Here is a 16,623-nt window from a genome sequence, read left to right on the forward strand (position 1 = left end):
AGTGCTTCCACTTTATAGACAGCATACAAAGCTAACTCGCTCTGTCTGCTGTGTGTATCTCTTTCTACAGAAGCACTCAATCTTCTCATATACAGCCACCGATCGCTCATCGCTCCAGTATCTTCATCGTCCACAAACTGTCCTGCCAGCTGGGTTTTAGAGATTGGTTCTGCCCCAGACTCCAACAGCTGCTCTCATTAAAAACTTTATTTAACTCCGCTGCTGAAAGGTTGACCACAGATGTGTATGGTCCTATAATAGCCAGCTGGGCTCTGCAGAGCTTTCGCTCCATGTTTTAAATGCCGGGGCCTCGCCATAAATGGGCGATGCTTTTGGCTGAATGCAGCCAGGAACATTCAGCTGCAATGATGTGGATTGATTTGCAGTAAAGCAGCAAGTTGTTTGTCATAACTGGTCCTTGTTGTAGAGCAGGGGTCACTAATAGGCGGACCGCGGTCCGAACCCAGGCACCGTTGTATCCGGACCTAAAACCGATAGATAATTCAGAGTTATTACATTTTGACGGAGCGCTTCTATTTTAACCAGCGCAGCTTTTCCAGCATTTACGGTACTTGTTCAGCGGTGCAGGAAACATACCGACCAATGCAGTGTAAATCACATCACGTGATGCAGCTCAGCCAATCAAATATGGGTATTCTGACAAGTGTCCTGACTCAAGTGAGATGTACACACACCGTGACACACAGGGGAGAGACGAGGAAATACATGGCAGAGCAGGAACATTATTAAGTGAGTTAGAGAAGTCATTTCACAAGAGAAAAGTATTCAGAGAGTCTTGAACCAAGAATGGACAGACTCGCATAAGTGACTTCTTCCCATGGGCAGTTTAAAAGCAGTATGTCTCTTTTGAGCAAACGTACCCACTCACATCTGAAATGAAGTCACAGAAAATAAACCTAAGAGCCCAAAATGATCAGAATCCTAACTCATGAATTCACTGTTCAATGATGTTACCAGAGAGGATAGAGCTGAACAAGTGTTAGTAACCACAGATAAAGTCCATGCACACTGATTTATCTTGTTAGAAGATGAGAAAAATATAATATTGTGGCTTTTTTATTGACATCACTTCAAACCTGAATGAACTGAATTTAAAGCTGCAGAACAATTCAGTGAATTCATTTTTTCTAAAATGAATTACTTTATTTTAAGATGCACATTTTTCAAAAGCTTTCTGTTATGTCAGTTATTCTTTAATCCAGACATTATTTTACTTTAAATGAGAAGAACATTTATTTATGTATTATTTATAATCCGTCCAGTTCAATTTGAAAACTGAGAATAATAATTGTTAAAATATAATTGATGTGTACTTTCTTTATTTGATTTGACAGTTGTTGACTACACAGATACGTTACTACTACTAGACTTCTTGAATATATATATATATATATATATATATATATATATATATATACATATCTATATCTGGACCTTTTATAAATGTAATGGAATACCCCTGTTGTAGAGCGATGTGATTGTAAGGAAACACTGAGCTACTGGAGTCGTATAGTTCAGAGCTGTAGCTTGAGAGAAGAGAAAACAGAGCCTGTTGTCTCTGGATGCGTATTCTCATCCTGTCAACTTAATGAACTTTCTGTCTTATGGGAAGCACAAACAACACCCTCAGGACTTACCATCGAGGTCCACTCCTCTCACACTGTCTCCACAGAACATAACCATCACAAGATTCATCTCATTCTCTCTAATAGACACATTTAACCTCTTCATGCCAACTCTGCTCATTGGTGATATGTGAGATCACATGTGATTACTGGTTACTGATTATTGAAGTGTGCATGATGGCAGCTTAAAGGAGCACTATATGACTTTTACTGTGTAAAGATATACACTCACCAGCCACTTTATTAGGCACACCTTTTCAATTGCTTGTTAACACAAATAGCTAATCAGCCAATCACATGGCAGCAACTCAATGCATTTAGGCCTCTATACGTGGTGAAGACGACTTGCTGAAGTTCAAAGCGAGCATCAGAATGGGGACGAAAGGGGATTTAAGTGACTTTGAATGTGGTATGGTTGTTGGTGCCAGACGGGCTGGTCTGAGTATTTCAAAAACTGCTGACCTACTGGGATTTTCACGCACAACCATCTCTAGCGTTTACAGAGAATGGTCCGAAAAAGAGAAAATATCCAGTGAGCGGCAGTTGTGTGGACCAAAATGCCTTGTTGATGTCAGAGGTCCGAAGAGAATGGGCAGAGTGGTTGGAGATGATAGAAATTCAACAGTAACTCAAACAACCACTCGTTACAACCAAGGTATGCAGAATACCATCTCTGAACGCACAACACGTGAAACCTTGAAGCAGCCGGGCTACAGCAGCAGAGACGACACCGGGTGCCACTCCTGTCAACTAACAACAGGAAACTGAGGCTACAATTCGCACAGGCTCAGCAAAATGTGACAACAGAAGATTGAAAAACGTTGTCTGGTCTGATGAGTCTCCATTTCAGCTGCCACATTCAGATGGTGGGGTCAGAATGTGTCGTAAACAACATGAAAGCATGGATCCATCCTGCCTTGTATCAACGGTTCAGGCTGCTGGTGGTGGTGTACTGGTGGGGGGGGATATTTTCTTGGCACACTTTGGGCCCCTTAGTACCAATTAAGCATCGTTTAAACGCCACGCTTACCTGAGTATTGTTGCTGACCATGTCCATCCCTTCATGACCACAGTGTACCCATCTTCTGATGGCTACCTCCAGCAGGATAATGCACCATGTTACAAAGCTCAAGTCATGTCAAACTGCTCTCTTGAACATGACGATGAGTTCACTGTACTCCAATGGCCTCCACAGTCACCACATCTCAATCCAACAGACCACCTTTGGGATGTGGTGGAACGGGAGATTTGCATTATGGATGTGCAGCCGACAAATCTGCAGCAACTGCGTGATGCTATCATGTCAATGTGGAGCAAAATCTGTGAGGAATGTTTCCAACACCTTGTTGAATCTCTGTTACGAAGAATTAAGGCAGTTCTGAAGGCAAAAGGGGTCCAACCCGGTACTAGCAAGGTGTACCTAATAAAGTGGCTGAGTGTATATAGATATATAGAGGAGTAATGTCTACCTGAGCTGAGAATGACGTCACTCTCCCTCTGTGTGTGTTGCTATCAGAGCTTATCTGTGCTTTGCTGACATAGCCGTACTGGCTGTGCATGCTTTAAGTGCACGTTGGTGCACGTGAGTCAAATCAAATGATCTCAATCTCGTATGCTGCACCTCTTAAGATGTTTGTTAAAGGTCGATCCAAATACCAGTTTTACAGGCTTTAGATGTTTGCTGGTGTTTCCAAACCAATTGTCAATTATGTGTTGTTGTTTTTCAAAACTAACAAAGGGATTTTCATCAGTACCTACTTGGTAAAAAACTAAAACTAACGAGCCCCACTTACCTGCACCACATAGGAGCACCGTGGGCCACTGAAGAGCTGGACACCATCAGTGCAGTTTCCTCTGCAGTTCTTGATGAGCAAGACTTTAGCTGAGCAGGGTTGGACCTCTATGTTAACATATAGGTCCATACACAGTATAGCATCATGCCCATTGCAGTACGGGAACTACCTCCCCACAACACTGACATCACACCCTCCAGACAAGTTTTGGCAGGCACAGCTGGATCTCCAATTGGAGGATATGTGTGCATACATTACCATAAGAATGAAGCCGGAGAGGTTTTAAGGAGAGAATAAAAAGCACTGAAGATTTCCAAAGATCATTAAATGATGGCAACTTTCTATTTACAACATGTATGCTTTACCCCAAGGTGAATACTGGGGCAGGCATACATTTACATGAATTAGCATGTTTAAGGAGTGTAGGGACACTGGCTTTTTGTTACAAACAGACAAAGTCGATAAATCAAAATGAGGGCCAGACGCTCAAGTGATTGTTGTGCCTCTCTGGTCACAGGAATGAGTGTGCAAAAGCCTCGCAAAATACGCTGGAGCTCAGTGGTCCATAATTCAAAAATTAATATTTATAAGTAGGAGCTCAGTGGAGTTGGCCTTGGGGGAAATAATTGGGTAGAATGGAGGAGACTGGAATCACATCCGTGTTCAGACAGAGTAGAAGAAGCCCTGCAGTCATTATGAAGAGAGTGCGCTTCAGTGACATCCATACTGTACCGTAACTGGTTCAGGTAGGGAAGCAGTAGGGTTGGTGGTAGAGTGGACGTGGAGCTTGACTGTGTTCCCACTGCAAGCAGCTGATTTCTGCTCCAAATACATCCGTTAAGTAAATGAGCCATCTATTAATAATTACATGGCATTAATCACGCATAAATAGAAATCAGGACTCTGGGCTAACTCTCTCTGCTCGGAGCTTACATAACGTTCTAGGAGGGCCAGTCCAAGTTTAGCAGCGAGTCTTAAATCAACAGGATTTGATGAGAAGCAGGACCCATGTAACTATCTGCATGACTCATTTCTATGTAAAGGGTCATTCTGAGACTGCTGACACTTCTCTTCTGAATCACAGACAGGATATAAGAAGTGGACGTAGTCACCATGACGTCATCCATTGGTTTGTAGACTATGGTTTTGAAGTCTCGAGTTCAGAACCTTTGCCCGTTGCCATCTTGGTTCTTTGCAACATTGACACAAGAGGTTGGAGCTAATACAGCCAAATGATGAGTAAGATATTTTCTGTGAAAGGCTTAAAGTTGTAAGAAGAAAACACAGACAATTCCCAGACCGGACAATGCCGTGGTAGAGACCTGTCAATCACCGTGTAGCCCCGCCCTAAAGCATCCCCTGCTTTATGGTCTGTTTGACTCTAAATGGACCATAATGTACTAAATGAACATCATGCTGTATTGAAGAAGACTTGAAACTAGAGATTGAGACCATAAACTCATGTTTACAATGTTTACTGAGGTAATAAATCAAGAGAGAAGTAGAGTCATTTTCTCATACACTTCTATACAACCAGAGGAGTCGCCCCCTGGTGGATACTAGAGAGAATGCAGCTTTAACACACTTCCACTACTGGCTTCACTTGGTTCTTGGACATCAGATGAATCCCTGTACAGGTCCCGGTACTATTGTTGCTCTCAGCTAACATAAATGTGTATACAAACTTTCTGTCCTTCTTAGTGATCAACCTTTGTCAAGGTCGAGACATAGAACTGGCACAGTTACAAGCTCTCCAAAAGTGGTGACAAAATGCAACACAAATTTACCAGTGGCATAAGCAATGGTGTAATAATTTTTAAAAAACATGAGCTGTTTGAATTTGCATCTGTTCAGATGATATTTGGACAGAAGTGGAACGCTTTGTGTGGCTGTAATCAACTTCTTGTCCATTTGCATTTGCCAGTGGAGCTGTTGTCTAAGCAGGGATATCAGATGCCCATCGCATGCACATGTAGCCAACTTCTTGTGACTATGCACACATTGTGAGTTTGACTCTTCTTTCTGTAGGAAATCAGTTGAATTACTGGCAGTGGGTATTGCTGTTAATCAGCAGTCAAAACAGCCAAACTACCACAGTGTATAGATCAGTGGGTGTTCCAAGCTGCTCATCAGAAGCCCTCCGGCCCACACGGCACCTAGCTGCAACCACAGCCGCCCTGCACTCCTTCCAGCTTAAGTGGACTTTAATAAAGTTGCTCTTTGATGCATTAATAACCTCTTTCCCCTACTGGGCTCTGAACAGCACCCCGCATATCCTCGGCTGACATGCACTCTTTAATTATTTCTTTCTATGAGTGTTGGAGCGAAACGAGGGGAAGGGGAAAGTGATGACATACTAATGAATCCTTGAATAAATAATACTGCTGTCTAAGCTAAAGGCATCTGCAACTAGCTTTACTGGGAGAGGGGTGGAAAGCAGAGGAAGCGCAGAAAGGTACACTGATGGAGAAAACATCAAAAATAGATATGGAGGTAGAGAACACACCTGGAACTACAGTGACCTCTAGTGTATGAGATCCTACCGCCCCGCTAGCTCTCCAGAGCACACTCAGGATTAAAGGAATCAACCTATCACGACAGAAGATACACTTCCACCGCTTTCTGTTTCCCGCTTGTGTTTTTGCTCTGTCGACAAAGCAGTTGTGTCGCTCTGCCACACACTGTCACAGGCCTCCACTACAGCAGAGCACCTCCAGAGAGGACGTGTGGTGTTCATCAATGTCCTCCGGTTGAGTCGAGAGCTGGTCTGATTGAACAGCAAAGGGTACGCGTCGATAGGAAATGACAAATCTTTAAAGAGAAAAAGTCACATCCATATCTTCTCATTAGAGGAATTGATGAAAGCACATATTGATTCAAAGTTTATATCTCAGAAATATAACAAATCTGCTCCTTATCTTGTTACTATTGAACCTGAAGTGTTTCTGAATCACTTCACACAGTTTGCACTCATCTGTGCTTATGCAAACACAAACAGTAGATCACATTTCTGGGATCCACAATCTTGTATGTGTGCAGTATGCTTTAGAAGAGAGAAAATAAGGATGATAGAAATCACAAATACAATAATACATCTGAAGATTTTAGGATCCACTTTCACTGCAAACAATCCCTTTTAAAAAGGTGGTTATTGGAGAGACACTAACAGCTTGTTTGCCTTTTAGAACAATGTTTCTGTCGGAGCTGTCCTCAGCACCAGAGGAGCTGCATGCTGTGAGCTGTCCTTTGAACAGGGAACACTACACTACTTCTGTTTTATGTTCTGTCTGTTGAAAGACAAAGAAACCTGAAGGAAGGAGTCCCAGCTAATGTCCATTCAATCATATTTGAATGAGTTGTTTTGAAACTTACCCATAATTCACCTGTGCAGTAGCTGTATGTTTTCACTCTCCTGCTTGTGTACGATGTGTGTGTGTGTGTGTGTGTGGGGGGGGGGGGGCGGGCACTGTCCTTCACAGTGGCCATTTCTCTCCTTATCAGAGGCAGTGTGAGATTGAGGGCCATCAGCCACACTCTGTTGCCATAGTGAAGGCAGACAGCAGGCAGCCTGACTGACAGCTGATCCTCCACACACATTTCCTTCCTTCATGCCTCCTGCTGCTCCTCTTTCTGTGCAGTCACTTCATACATGGTGACACAATCTGTAAGTGATCGCCTGGCTGTGTACATGTCAGCACACCTGGTAGAAAACTCTGCAGTGTGTTTCTGTCGCCAGTGGGCAGCTCACTACTGGTGACATTACCCCGTAGTTCAGAGGGGCTGCACACATAATGCAATTAGTACTTTAGCAGGAATCAAGCACAACATGAAGGTGAATGCAGTGCTGTCGGAAATCGATGAATGATCGTGATAAATAATCGCGATATTAATATTGATCATTTCTCTGTAATTGTGCAGCCCTAGTTCACAGCACACAGCAATTTTGATAATCAATTAAATGTTTTATTTTCTCTATTGCGGTATGTGAACACATCATTCAAAGTTGGCCCCTCCTCCCCGGCTCTGCGACGCCAGAAGCCGGGGAGGAGGAACTCCCTCCTACTTCTACAAACTACTTCCTCGCCTGCTTCTGGCGTCACCCCAGGGCCAGAAACACCCCTGTCTGCCGTTGGGGTGTTTCTAAATAAGCTTAGTATTTTGGCGTATCTTAGCGTTATTTTGGGGCCGTGTCTGCAATTTTTGTATTCTTCTCTTGGAGGCGTATATGTATTGTTTTTTTTTCTTTATTACTTTGTTCTACCTTTATTTAGGTGTGCCCTGTAAACGTATATCACAAATACAGCCAAGAGATATTGCATAAAAATAAGCTTGATTACTACATGATATCCATTACAGGGTTTTGTATGATGAGTACATTGCAATGATGCGTTAACTCTTCTTCATCCTTTGTTTGCTCAGATCGCCCAGCTGGTGTTCAAGGGGATGAAGCGTCTGAACAGGATCCAGTCCCTGGTCTTTGAGACGGCCTACAACACCAACGAGAACCTTCTCATCTGCGCTCCAACTGGCGCCGGCAAGACCAACATCGCCATGCTGGCGGTCCTTCACGAGATCCACCAGCACCTGCAGCCCGGGGGCGTCATCAAGAAGGATGAATTCAAGGTCTGACGTTGACACAGAACCACACAATCTAGGGACACCATACAACACTGCTCGTTCTACCCATCTCTAGTGATCCTACATGTGAGGTACTTCTGAGACATCTGATGTACAGAGTCAGAGAACGGCATCATAGAGACTTTAACCAGCCCAGGAAGAGCTGCTAGCAGGCTAGATAGCCTACATACCTACACAATTACATGTTACTGTTTGTGACAGTTACACGGGCGGTCAAAGATATTGTGCTGGTGATGGGTTTCGTTAGGACATTATGGCTTTAGGTGCTGCTTATTTCCATCAATACTCATCAATACTCTATGACTCTATCGAGGCACACCAATCCTCAATGTGGCCTTCATTTCTCTTTCTTTTCTTTCTTCAAAGAGATCATGGCATACTGTTAACTGATGAGCTATTTACTGTGTTCCATGTAAACCGTTGGAAATCGACCAGCCTTCTCCTCCAGATGGAGGCTCATGTGTTGACGTAGTCATGCAACGCTATCAGTAAGAAACGAGTTAGTTTTATCTTCAGGCAAACTGAGAACAGCAAACGCTCAACAAATGAATGAAGGTCAAATGACGACTGCTGAAGGAGTTTATCGGTGTTGCAGTTCTGACCAATCAGGATCCTGTACCAATTTAAGACTGCTTCTCGGTACTCATCCCTAGTTTGAATAAATGATATGACAACATGCCGGTCAGCACCGAGTTATGAAAGAGACCTGAAGTTTTGTGTCTATTTGAAGGACATTGTGCAGGAGTATGGAGCCAAATCCAGCTCAATAGTTTTGTTCATTTGAAAAAAAACTGAACCAGTTGTGGTCTTGAACATGGAGAAATACAGCAATGTATTCAAAATAAAAATAAGTGAATGAAAAGTCTGGGTTGAATATAATTTTGATTAAGTTCTGGAATTGTTTTGAATACATTTGTTTTTTCATTTTTCACTTTCATATATATTTTGATATTTGAGTTCTTATATTTTTCAGTTTCAGATTTTATATTTTCAGATTCAAATCTTATTTTTTTCGGTTTCAAATCGTTTTTTTCAGTTCAGACTTTTGTCCCTGATCTGGCGTGGGGGGAGTGGCATCAACTGAGAGGGGCATGTCATCATGAGTGACAGCATAACAAAGAAGTTGCCTTCAGGTAACGTAGGCACCGCGAGAATTATGATTCAACACTTTCTATACACCATATTCACGTGAATGCAGTGGGGGGAAAAACTGAGCTCAGTGCGCCCCAACCGCGTCACCAGGGCGGGGATCGGCTCAAGTAAAAGACGTCATGGGTCTGCGGCGTTGGTTGCCGACAGAGGTTGAAGCAAACCCCGTGGTGCAATGAAAGTGAGTGCCAGCGCGCCGGGTGAGGTGGGATCCCGGCCCCGTGGGGTCGGGAGCACCACTAGCCCGTCTAGCCCGCACCGGGGAGGTGGAGCATGAGTTCATGCGATAAGACCCGAGAGATGGTGAACTACGCCTGGGCAGGGCAAAGCCAGAGGAAACTCTGGTGGAGGCCCGTAGGGGTCCTGACGTGCAAATCGGTCGTCCGACCTGGGTATAGGGGCGAAAGACTAATCGAACCAGTTGCTGGTTCCCTCCGAAGTTTCCTTCAGGATAGCTGGCGCTCACAGTTTTTTCCCCACTGCATTCTGTTATGGCCATAACTTTTGAGCACAGGGAGAAATCGCCCCCCCCCTTCCTGCAGCCATGTGCTCTCAATCGCCTCCAGAACACACCAGCAGGTTTAAGTCAAAATCAAATGGATTTATTATCCAAGAAGCATAAAAACAGATACAAACAGTTACAAACCGAATCACACCACTAATAACAAAACAAACTTATGTATAAAATGAAATGTGAGATCCAATCCGAGCCACCCAGGAGGCTGGTCTGCTCAGAACTGAATCAAAATGATATTCAACCCCAAAAAACTTTTTATTCACTTATTTTTATTTTGAATACATTGCTGTATTTTTCAATGTTCAAGACCATAACTTGAACTTTCAGGTTGTCATTTTTTTTCAAATGATCAAAACTATTGACCTGGATTTGGCTCCATACAGGAGCACCACACACGTTCAGTGAGAGCTTTATCTGAACTTCTACAATACGCCGACACCTCCACTCCTCTCTACAGATGTTTTATAAAACACCACAAAACAATACCTAAACATATCAGAGGAACGTCGTGTTGTATGCTATTTATTCATAAAGTCTCAGATGAAGTGCTTTTAAATGCTTTAAAAATATTTCCCTACATAAGCAACTCAAGTTCAGAAAATAACATCCTTACAGTAGGTTCTATTTATTAGGAGTTTAAAACTCAAGAACTAAGCTAATCCCCATCAGGACTGTGTGGGTGTGGTTTTATCAGATTTGATTGAACATCCTCACGTTATGTTTTGGTGCATACAAAACACATGACATTGCCTTTGTCCAACCCACCTAAAAGCAGTAAGTAGAGCTAAAATAAAGCAGCATCGGCAAAAATATGTCACTGAAATAATAGAAACTGTTCCAGCTAGTGGTGTAACGGACCACTGTCGATCTGTGGTCCGTACGGATCCCCTCACATGAACACAATCTATGAAACAGTTTAACGTTAACCATCACAGTGTAAATAAAGTTTTACTGATGATCGTTATCCTCCAATATTTAGTAAAACATGTGATCAGGACATCATTAATGCTTTCTAGTCTCTGATCTCTGATAGTGTTACATTGAGAACAACCAATCCGTGTTTAAATCATCATTAGATCCGGGATCGTTCAACAGGGTTATAATGTAGAGCTGTTCAGTGATTTGAACGTGTGCAGTGTAATGTGGAGGGAAAGAAGGTAGTGAATATGAAAGGACTCAAGTTAAAGGCCAACCCATCCTGATGAAGAGAGCCCAGCCTACAGTGTCTCCATCCCACCCTAGCTTCATGACAGCCTCCTGCCTTACTGCGGGTTGTCTGTTTTTCATCCAGTTATTACAGAGACAGTTTTCACAATGAATGTTGTTTCACAAGTTTATCTTGAATACTTGATCCTGAAAAATAATTGATGAAAGGGGACAAAATTAAATACAGCAAGAATTGGTAAATATAATCTTCAATATATGCACAAAAAGTCAGCTATTGGCAGGTTAGTCTAAAAATATTAGTACGCCTTCATAAAGCCATCGTGTCAAATCCTAACACACACTTCGTTAAATAATTCAGACATCCAAAAGGCTGTGTTCTCTTTCATGAAGGCCTACACACACACACACACACACACACACACACACACACATCAGCTCACACACAGCGCTGCACAGTTCCAGCTAGTGACCACAGCCACTTTTCATACATCACTATAAACTTTACCCATCATTTTTCTCAATAAATTGTGGTTTGTGCTGGTTGCCAAGGAACAAATGATCCCGCCTCTGTTTGCTCATTTATCACCATGGTGTCCTTCCAGTCCTGCTCTCCTATGCCTCCCCACCCCCCACCCCCACTCTACCCTGTCTGTTCTCTGTCCTACAGTATGTATCTGTGTCCTTCTCCCTGTAGATCATATATGTGGCTCCTATGAAGGCCTTGGCAGCTGAGATGACTAAGTACTTCAGTAAGCGATTGGAGCCACTGGGCATCACTGTTAAGGAACTCACTGGAGACATGCAGCTAACCAAAGGAGAGATCCTACGAACACAGGTACGCACACACACACTCTGAGTTCTATCATGTCTCTTAAACATAGTTCAAACCAAGGGTTCCCTCTGCTGCACACACATGTTCTCTAGCACCCCCAAGTGGATTTGACTGTGACATTTATTGGAGAAATGCCATCAAGTATTCTCCAAAATGCATCAGTCACAATTCTGCCAATTACTTGTCACAAGTGTAATTCAACCATGTGTCTTTTTTAATAGTTATCAGCTGCGGAGCTGTGGATTTACAGTTGCTTTCAAATAGAGAAGAAATGATTAAAGCGGCTGCTATAAACACTCTGCTGCTCCTTGATTTATTTAGCCCAATATCACAAATCATACAATGTGCAATTGCTACACTTTGCAATACAATTACACTCAGGACAGCCAGGATGACAAACGTATAGTTAGATTGAGAACTTAAATGAAGAATATGGATCCGTGAGGACATCAAGTATCTCCCAGGTGTCACCAAATAAACCTGGAAAGAGAATTAACTACACCAACACACAAGAGCAAAGCTCAAGCACAGCATTCACACAGGTAGGTCTAGCTTCTTTTTCCAACAACGCTGCGGTAAGGACCTGGGGAGGAGTCACAGCAAAAAGGATTTGGACAATGAGCTGTGCGCGGTAGTGTGGTAAAACAGAAGTTTGCGGTCAGTTATAATGTCCTCTGAGACCGATATCCCCCCTTTTGAATATGCTAAATTATGATTGATGATATGGATTTGGATTAGGGAGCTGGATCCCTGTTTCTTGACCAAAGGAGACGCAAAGTCCTGCTGGACAGCGAGTCAGATTCCCACTCTCTTGGATCCGGAAGAGAACCCAGCAGGAAACTCGACACCCTGTGTTTGGGGTCTGGTCAGATTGGCCGGATCTGAATGATTTTAGTATCAGAACGGGAGTGTCCCTGGAGAAAGAGCAGCCTGACCCTCGAACTGTGACGGCCTCAGAGAACATAACTGAGCGCCTCATCTCCGTCAAGGCAACAGCCACATACGGTGGACCTGGTTACCTGCAAACATCTACAGGTATCCAGCCAACTCATCTAGACTTACACCATGATCAACAACAACAACAACTCATTCCTCATGGACACTGCACTCAAAGAGGACTTTGTCACATTCACAATGAAAGCCAGACTACAAGTCCTTTCCACCAGACCTTTATCACTGCAAAGTCATAATTTAATAAATTGGACAATTATGTTTGGTCCCCGAATTGGCACAGTCGAACCTAACCACTTCCCTATGTATTCTAGTATGTTTTCCCAAAATGGGTAGATAAGTTGACCCTCCCAAATCGCATGTACGGATGTTCCTTTCTCTGTCCGACATTTCCAACATAAATTGTTCAACAAGCCCGTCATGTGGAGCTCAGAAGGAGTCAAATAAAGCCTCTGTATTCATTCATACTGGCTAACTTTCCCCCAAGCCTCCATTATATACAGTTGTGTGAAATAGTGTTTGCCCCCTTCCTGATTTCTTATTTTTTTTGCATGTTTGTCACACTTAAATGTTTCAGATCATCAAACAAATTTAAATATTAGACAAAGATAACACAAGTAAATACAAAATGCAGTTTTTAAATGAAGGTTTTTATTATTAAGGGGGAAAAAAAAATCCAAACCTACATGGCCCTGTGTGAAAAAGTGATTGTACAATATTCAGTGTTTCTCTGATTTAATAGTGACCTTGTTCAGACGATTACATATAAAATGAGCTCTTATTGTTTTACTGTACTCTTTCATGACTGCAGCAATAGATCTGTATGTACACAGAGAAAACAAAACCTTACGCTTCACATATACGGAACAGCCACGTGTTTTCATGTGTGCAGACAACCAGTTTGTGTGCTCACATGATTTTTTTCAAACAACAAATATCACTTGGATCACAAACACAGATATAATTAAAGCTGCAAGCAGCGATGAACAGGCCCTCGCACCTCTGTGCACGTCGAGGGTACTGGCGGGACGCGGCTGCAAATGTCTGTGCGCTTCGGACAACACGCCCCCAAGTTTTTTTCGAATGTGTGATGCTGGAAATGATCATCATCAATGTCTAAGTCTTCCTATACCAAATTTGAGACTGATCTGGTCAACTGGCTAGGAGCAGTACACGAAAGTATAAAACTTGTCATTTCCTTTTGCCAGTAGGTGGCGCTTCTCAGAGTACAGCAGAAAGCTACATTTTAAAGCTCATATTTAAAATAAAGTTCTCCCGGGGGAGCATGCACCCCCCCCCCGACAGGGTTTCGGGCTTGTCACCTTTTTCACCTCTTATGAGTTTGCAGGTATGTAACTTACACAATGCGATATCAACAAGCTTTTAATAATCCATGATGATCCAATAATGATACAAAGGAAATTTGGTAGCAATCGGACCCAGCGTTCAGGAGGAGTTTGCAAAAATGTTTTTCATAAAATAAAAAATGGCGGAAAATCGAAGTAGGCGGAGCTTATTGGTCACCTGGTCATTTTTATAGAGCAGACGGTTTGTGTTGAATTTCACATCAATTGGTCATGGGGGGCGAGGGGCGTGGCCTTTCAAACTTAAAATGAACTCTAGGGGGCGCCATAGAGCCATTCTTTTCAAACCCAAATGCGAGACCCCTAAAATATCAAATTTTTCACCAGTCCTGATATGCATGCCATCTTTGGTGAGTTTTTGAGTCTGATAAAGCCCCCAAGAAGAATAATCCTTACAGTTTCAATCGGGTCCTTGTCGGTGCTTGGGCCCTAACTGAGGCCATGTTAATGTTGCATTACATAAAATCATGGATATATGGTAGTTTAATTGCTTAGATATTCATTCAGTCATACATTTTTGATAAGGATCCCTAAGATTTGGCTGTTAAAGAAGTGTGACCAACATATATAATGTGTGTGTGTGGAAGCTTTTACAATGAAAAAATATACTTGTGGGTCTTTTGTGACAAATGATGTAACGGGAACACTGTTTGACCTCTAACGTGTCTTTGGCATGTCCTAACAGCAATGTCTTGTTACTTATTTGCAGACATACATGCAGACTCTGAGATATCCAATATAAGTTACATGTGATTTATGAGTCAAGCTCTGCTACATATTAACATGTTAGTTGCAGAATAGATCAATTATTCACTTGTCATTGGTGTGGGGCATAAGTAAGGATTCCCTGTGTTAACCCTCAGTTATTTAGTCAGCACATGTTGAGTCCAGAACCTCTCTCTGAAATATGGAAGGCCGCACGTCACCCACTCCTGCGTCTTTTCTCAGCAGAGCCGTGCCAAAAAACTCAGCTGGTTCAAGTTATGGTCAAAAGTATTTCATATCTAACAGAAGCTAAAACAGTTACAAACTATCGATAGAATTATGTTCCATGAAGCAGAGACCCAATGAAATCCTCCACACAGTCCAGCCTAGCTAGTTATCTGTCCAGAGGTCACATGAGGTCTGGAGAATCTCCTCAGGAACAGTGTCTTATTGTTCCGTATCAGCTCAGTGATTGGCTGAAATCCAATAAGCCCCTGGCCTTTGACCCGCTGGCCTGGTCAATCGCTCCTCTTCTGAACCGGCCCCCCTCCTTTCTTAAAGCAGCATACACCTTCATCCTTCACTCATTCATATGGGCGTATCTGAAAAGCCTCACTCAAAATCCCTCACCTTCCTTCATGGTTCAAAACATTCAGGGACTATTCTTACAGTGTTCAATTCATACCGTGACTATACTTTTTAGTTTAATACATTCAATGGTTATGCTTTTATGGTTTAACACTTCTATTAGTAAATATACTGTAACATATAATGTCCACCACTAGGGGTGCTATTTCTAATTTCTACTCTTTCTAAATGAATGAGGGCAACAGTGTGCAGTGCAGAGAAGACAGCAGCAGTAGCTCCTTGTGTTACTCCATGTACACTGTAGCTTTCAGCTTGTCCATGAATACCCAAGTAAAGATCAAAGTAACGCAAACCAATGCCTTTCCACTGTGTGTTGGCATGTAACTGAAATTGGATGAGTAATCCCATTACTGCTGACTCTCCGCGTCACAGTTTGGCCACACTTTTACCACACATTGACCAAACACAGTCAAGACTTGTTTTAGGTTTCAACCTTGTCTTGTCCTACATTCTGTAGAATTACAGATGTATGTATTTATCAGTCAAGGTTCAAAGCAGCCCTTTAGTCCACACCTTGTAGTAGTTCCCATGGTTACGGTGTAGTAGAGACAGACTGTGGTGCTGCTAGTATCAGAGTGAGAGACAGGCGAGAGGAACAACATGTGCTTTTGCATTTTCTTTTACCATCAACGCATTGAAATGTCTACACACGTCACAGCACCGCTGCAATTCACTCTCTCATTTAGTTATGTCGTTTTTTAGGGGGGTCAAAATCCAAAATCTGGTAAGAGAAAAACACAGAAAGACGACAGCGTTGGTTACCGCCTGCATTTGCAACACGGACCACAGTTGTTCCACAGTAAATGTACGCTCATGATCATCCTGTTGGAATAGATGTTCATTCTAGGACTCTGAGAGCCAGGGGCGTTTCTAGGATTCAAAGAAAGGGGGGGGCTAAGCCCCAAGGGGAGCGGCAGGTTTGCGCGCAATTTTTTTTGGGGGCCCATTTGGGGTATATCAGTTGTTTCAGGCAGTTCATAGATTGGTTCAATCAGAAAGAGTGTGATTTTGCTCTGTAGTTTTGCTTGCATTCAGTATATGATAACACAAGAGACAGAATTTTAGGGTCATAGTGAAATTTGACAACACAAATATGAACTTTTCTCAAATAAAGAGAGAAATAATTCTCCTGCTTGTAAAGGAAAGACGGATAAACTAGCTTTCATATCCGCGTCACTCCCAAATCCTGATTGTTAAAGGGACCGCACACAAT

At 42.6% G+C, this 16,623-nt stretch overlaps 1 protein-coding gene across 10 annotated transcripts in view; it reads left to right on the forward strand.

The window, feature by feature from the left end:
* ascc3 (activating signal cointegrator 1 complex subunit 3) overlaps window positions 1–16,623 on the forward strand; it is a 193,226-nt gene that overhangs the window by 71,528 nt on the left and 105,075 nt on the right. For all 10 annotated transcript variants that reach the window (XR_012957737.1, XR_012957738.1, XM_076106880.1 and 7 more), the window contains 2 exons: window positions 7,859–8,062; window positions 11,605–11,745. Coding sequence is in view for 8 of the 10 variants with exons in the window: in XM_076106880.1 (XP_075962995.1) it covers window positions 7,859–8,062; window positions 11,605–11,745 (345 nt within the window). In the remaining 2 variants the exon portion in view is untranslated. The remainder of the gene's footprint in view (window positions 1–7,858; window positions 8,063–11,604; window positions 11,746–16,623) is intronic.

This window comes from Anarhichas minor, unplaced genomic scaffold (genome assembly GCF_050575085.1).
Source record: "Anarhichas minor isolate MPS153535 unplaced genomic scaffold, ASM5057508v1 ptg000036l, whole genome shotgun sequence".
NCBI classification, from domain to species: Eukaryota; Metazoa; Chordata; class Actinopteri; order Perciformes; family Anarhichadidae; genus Anarhichas; species Anarhichas minor.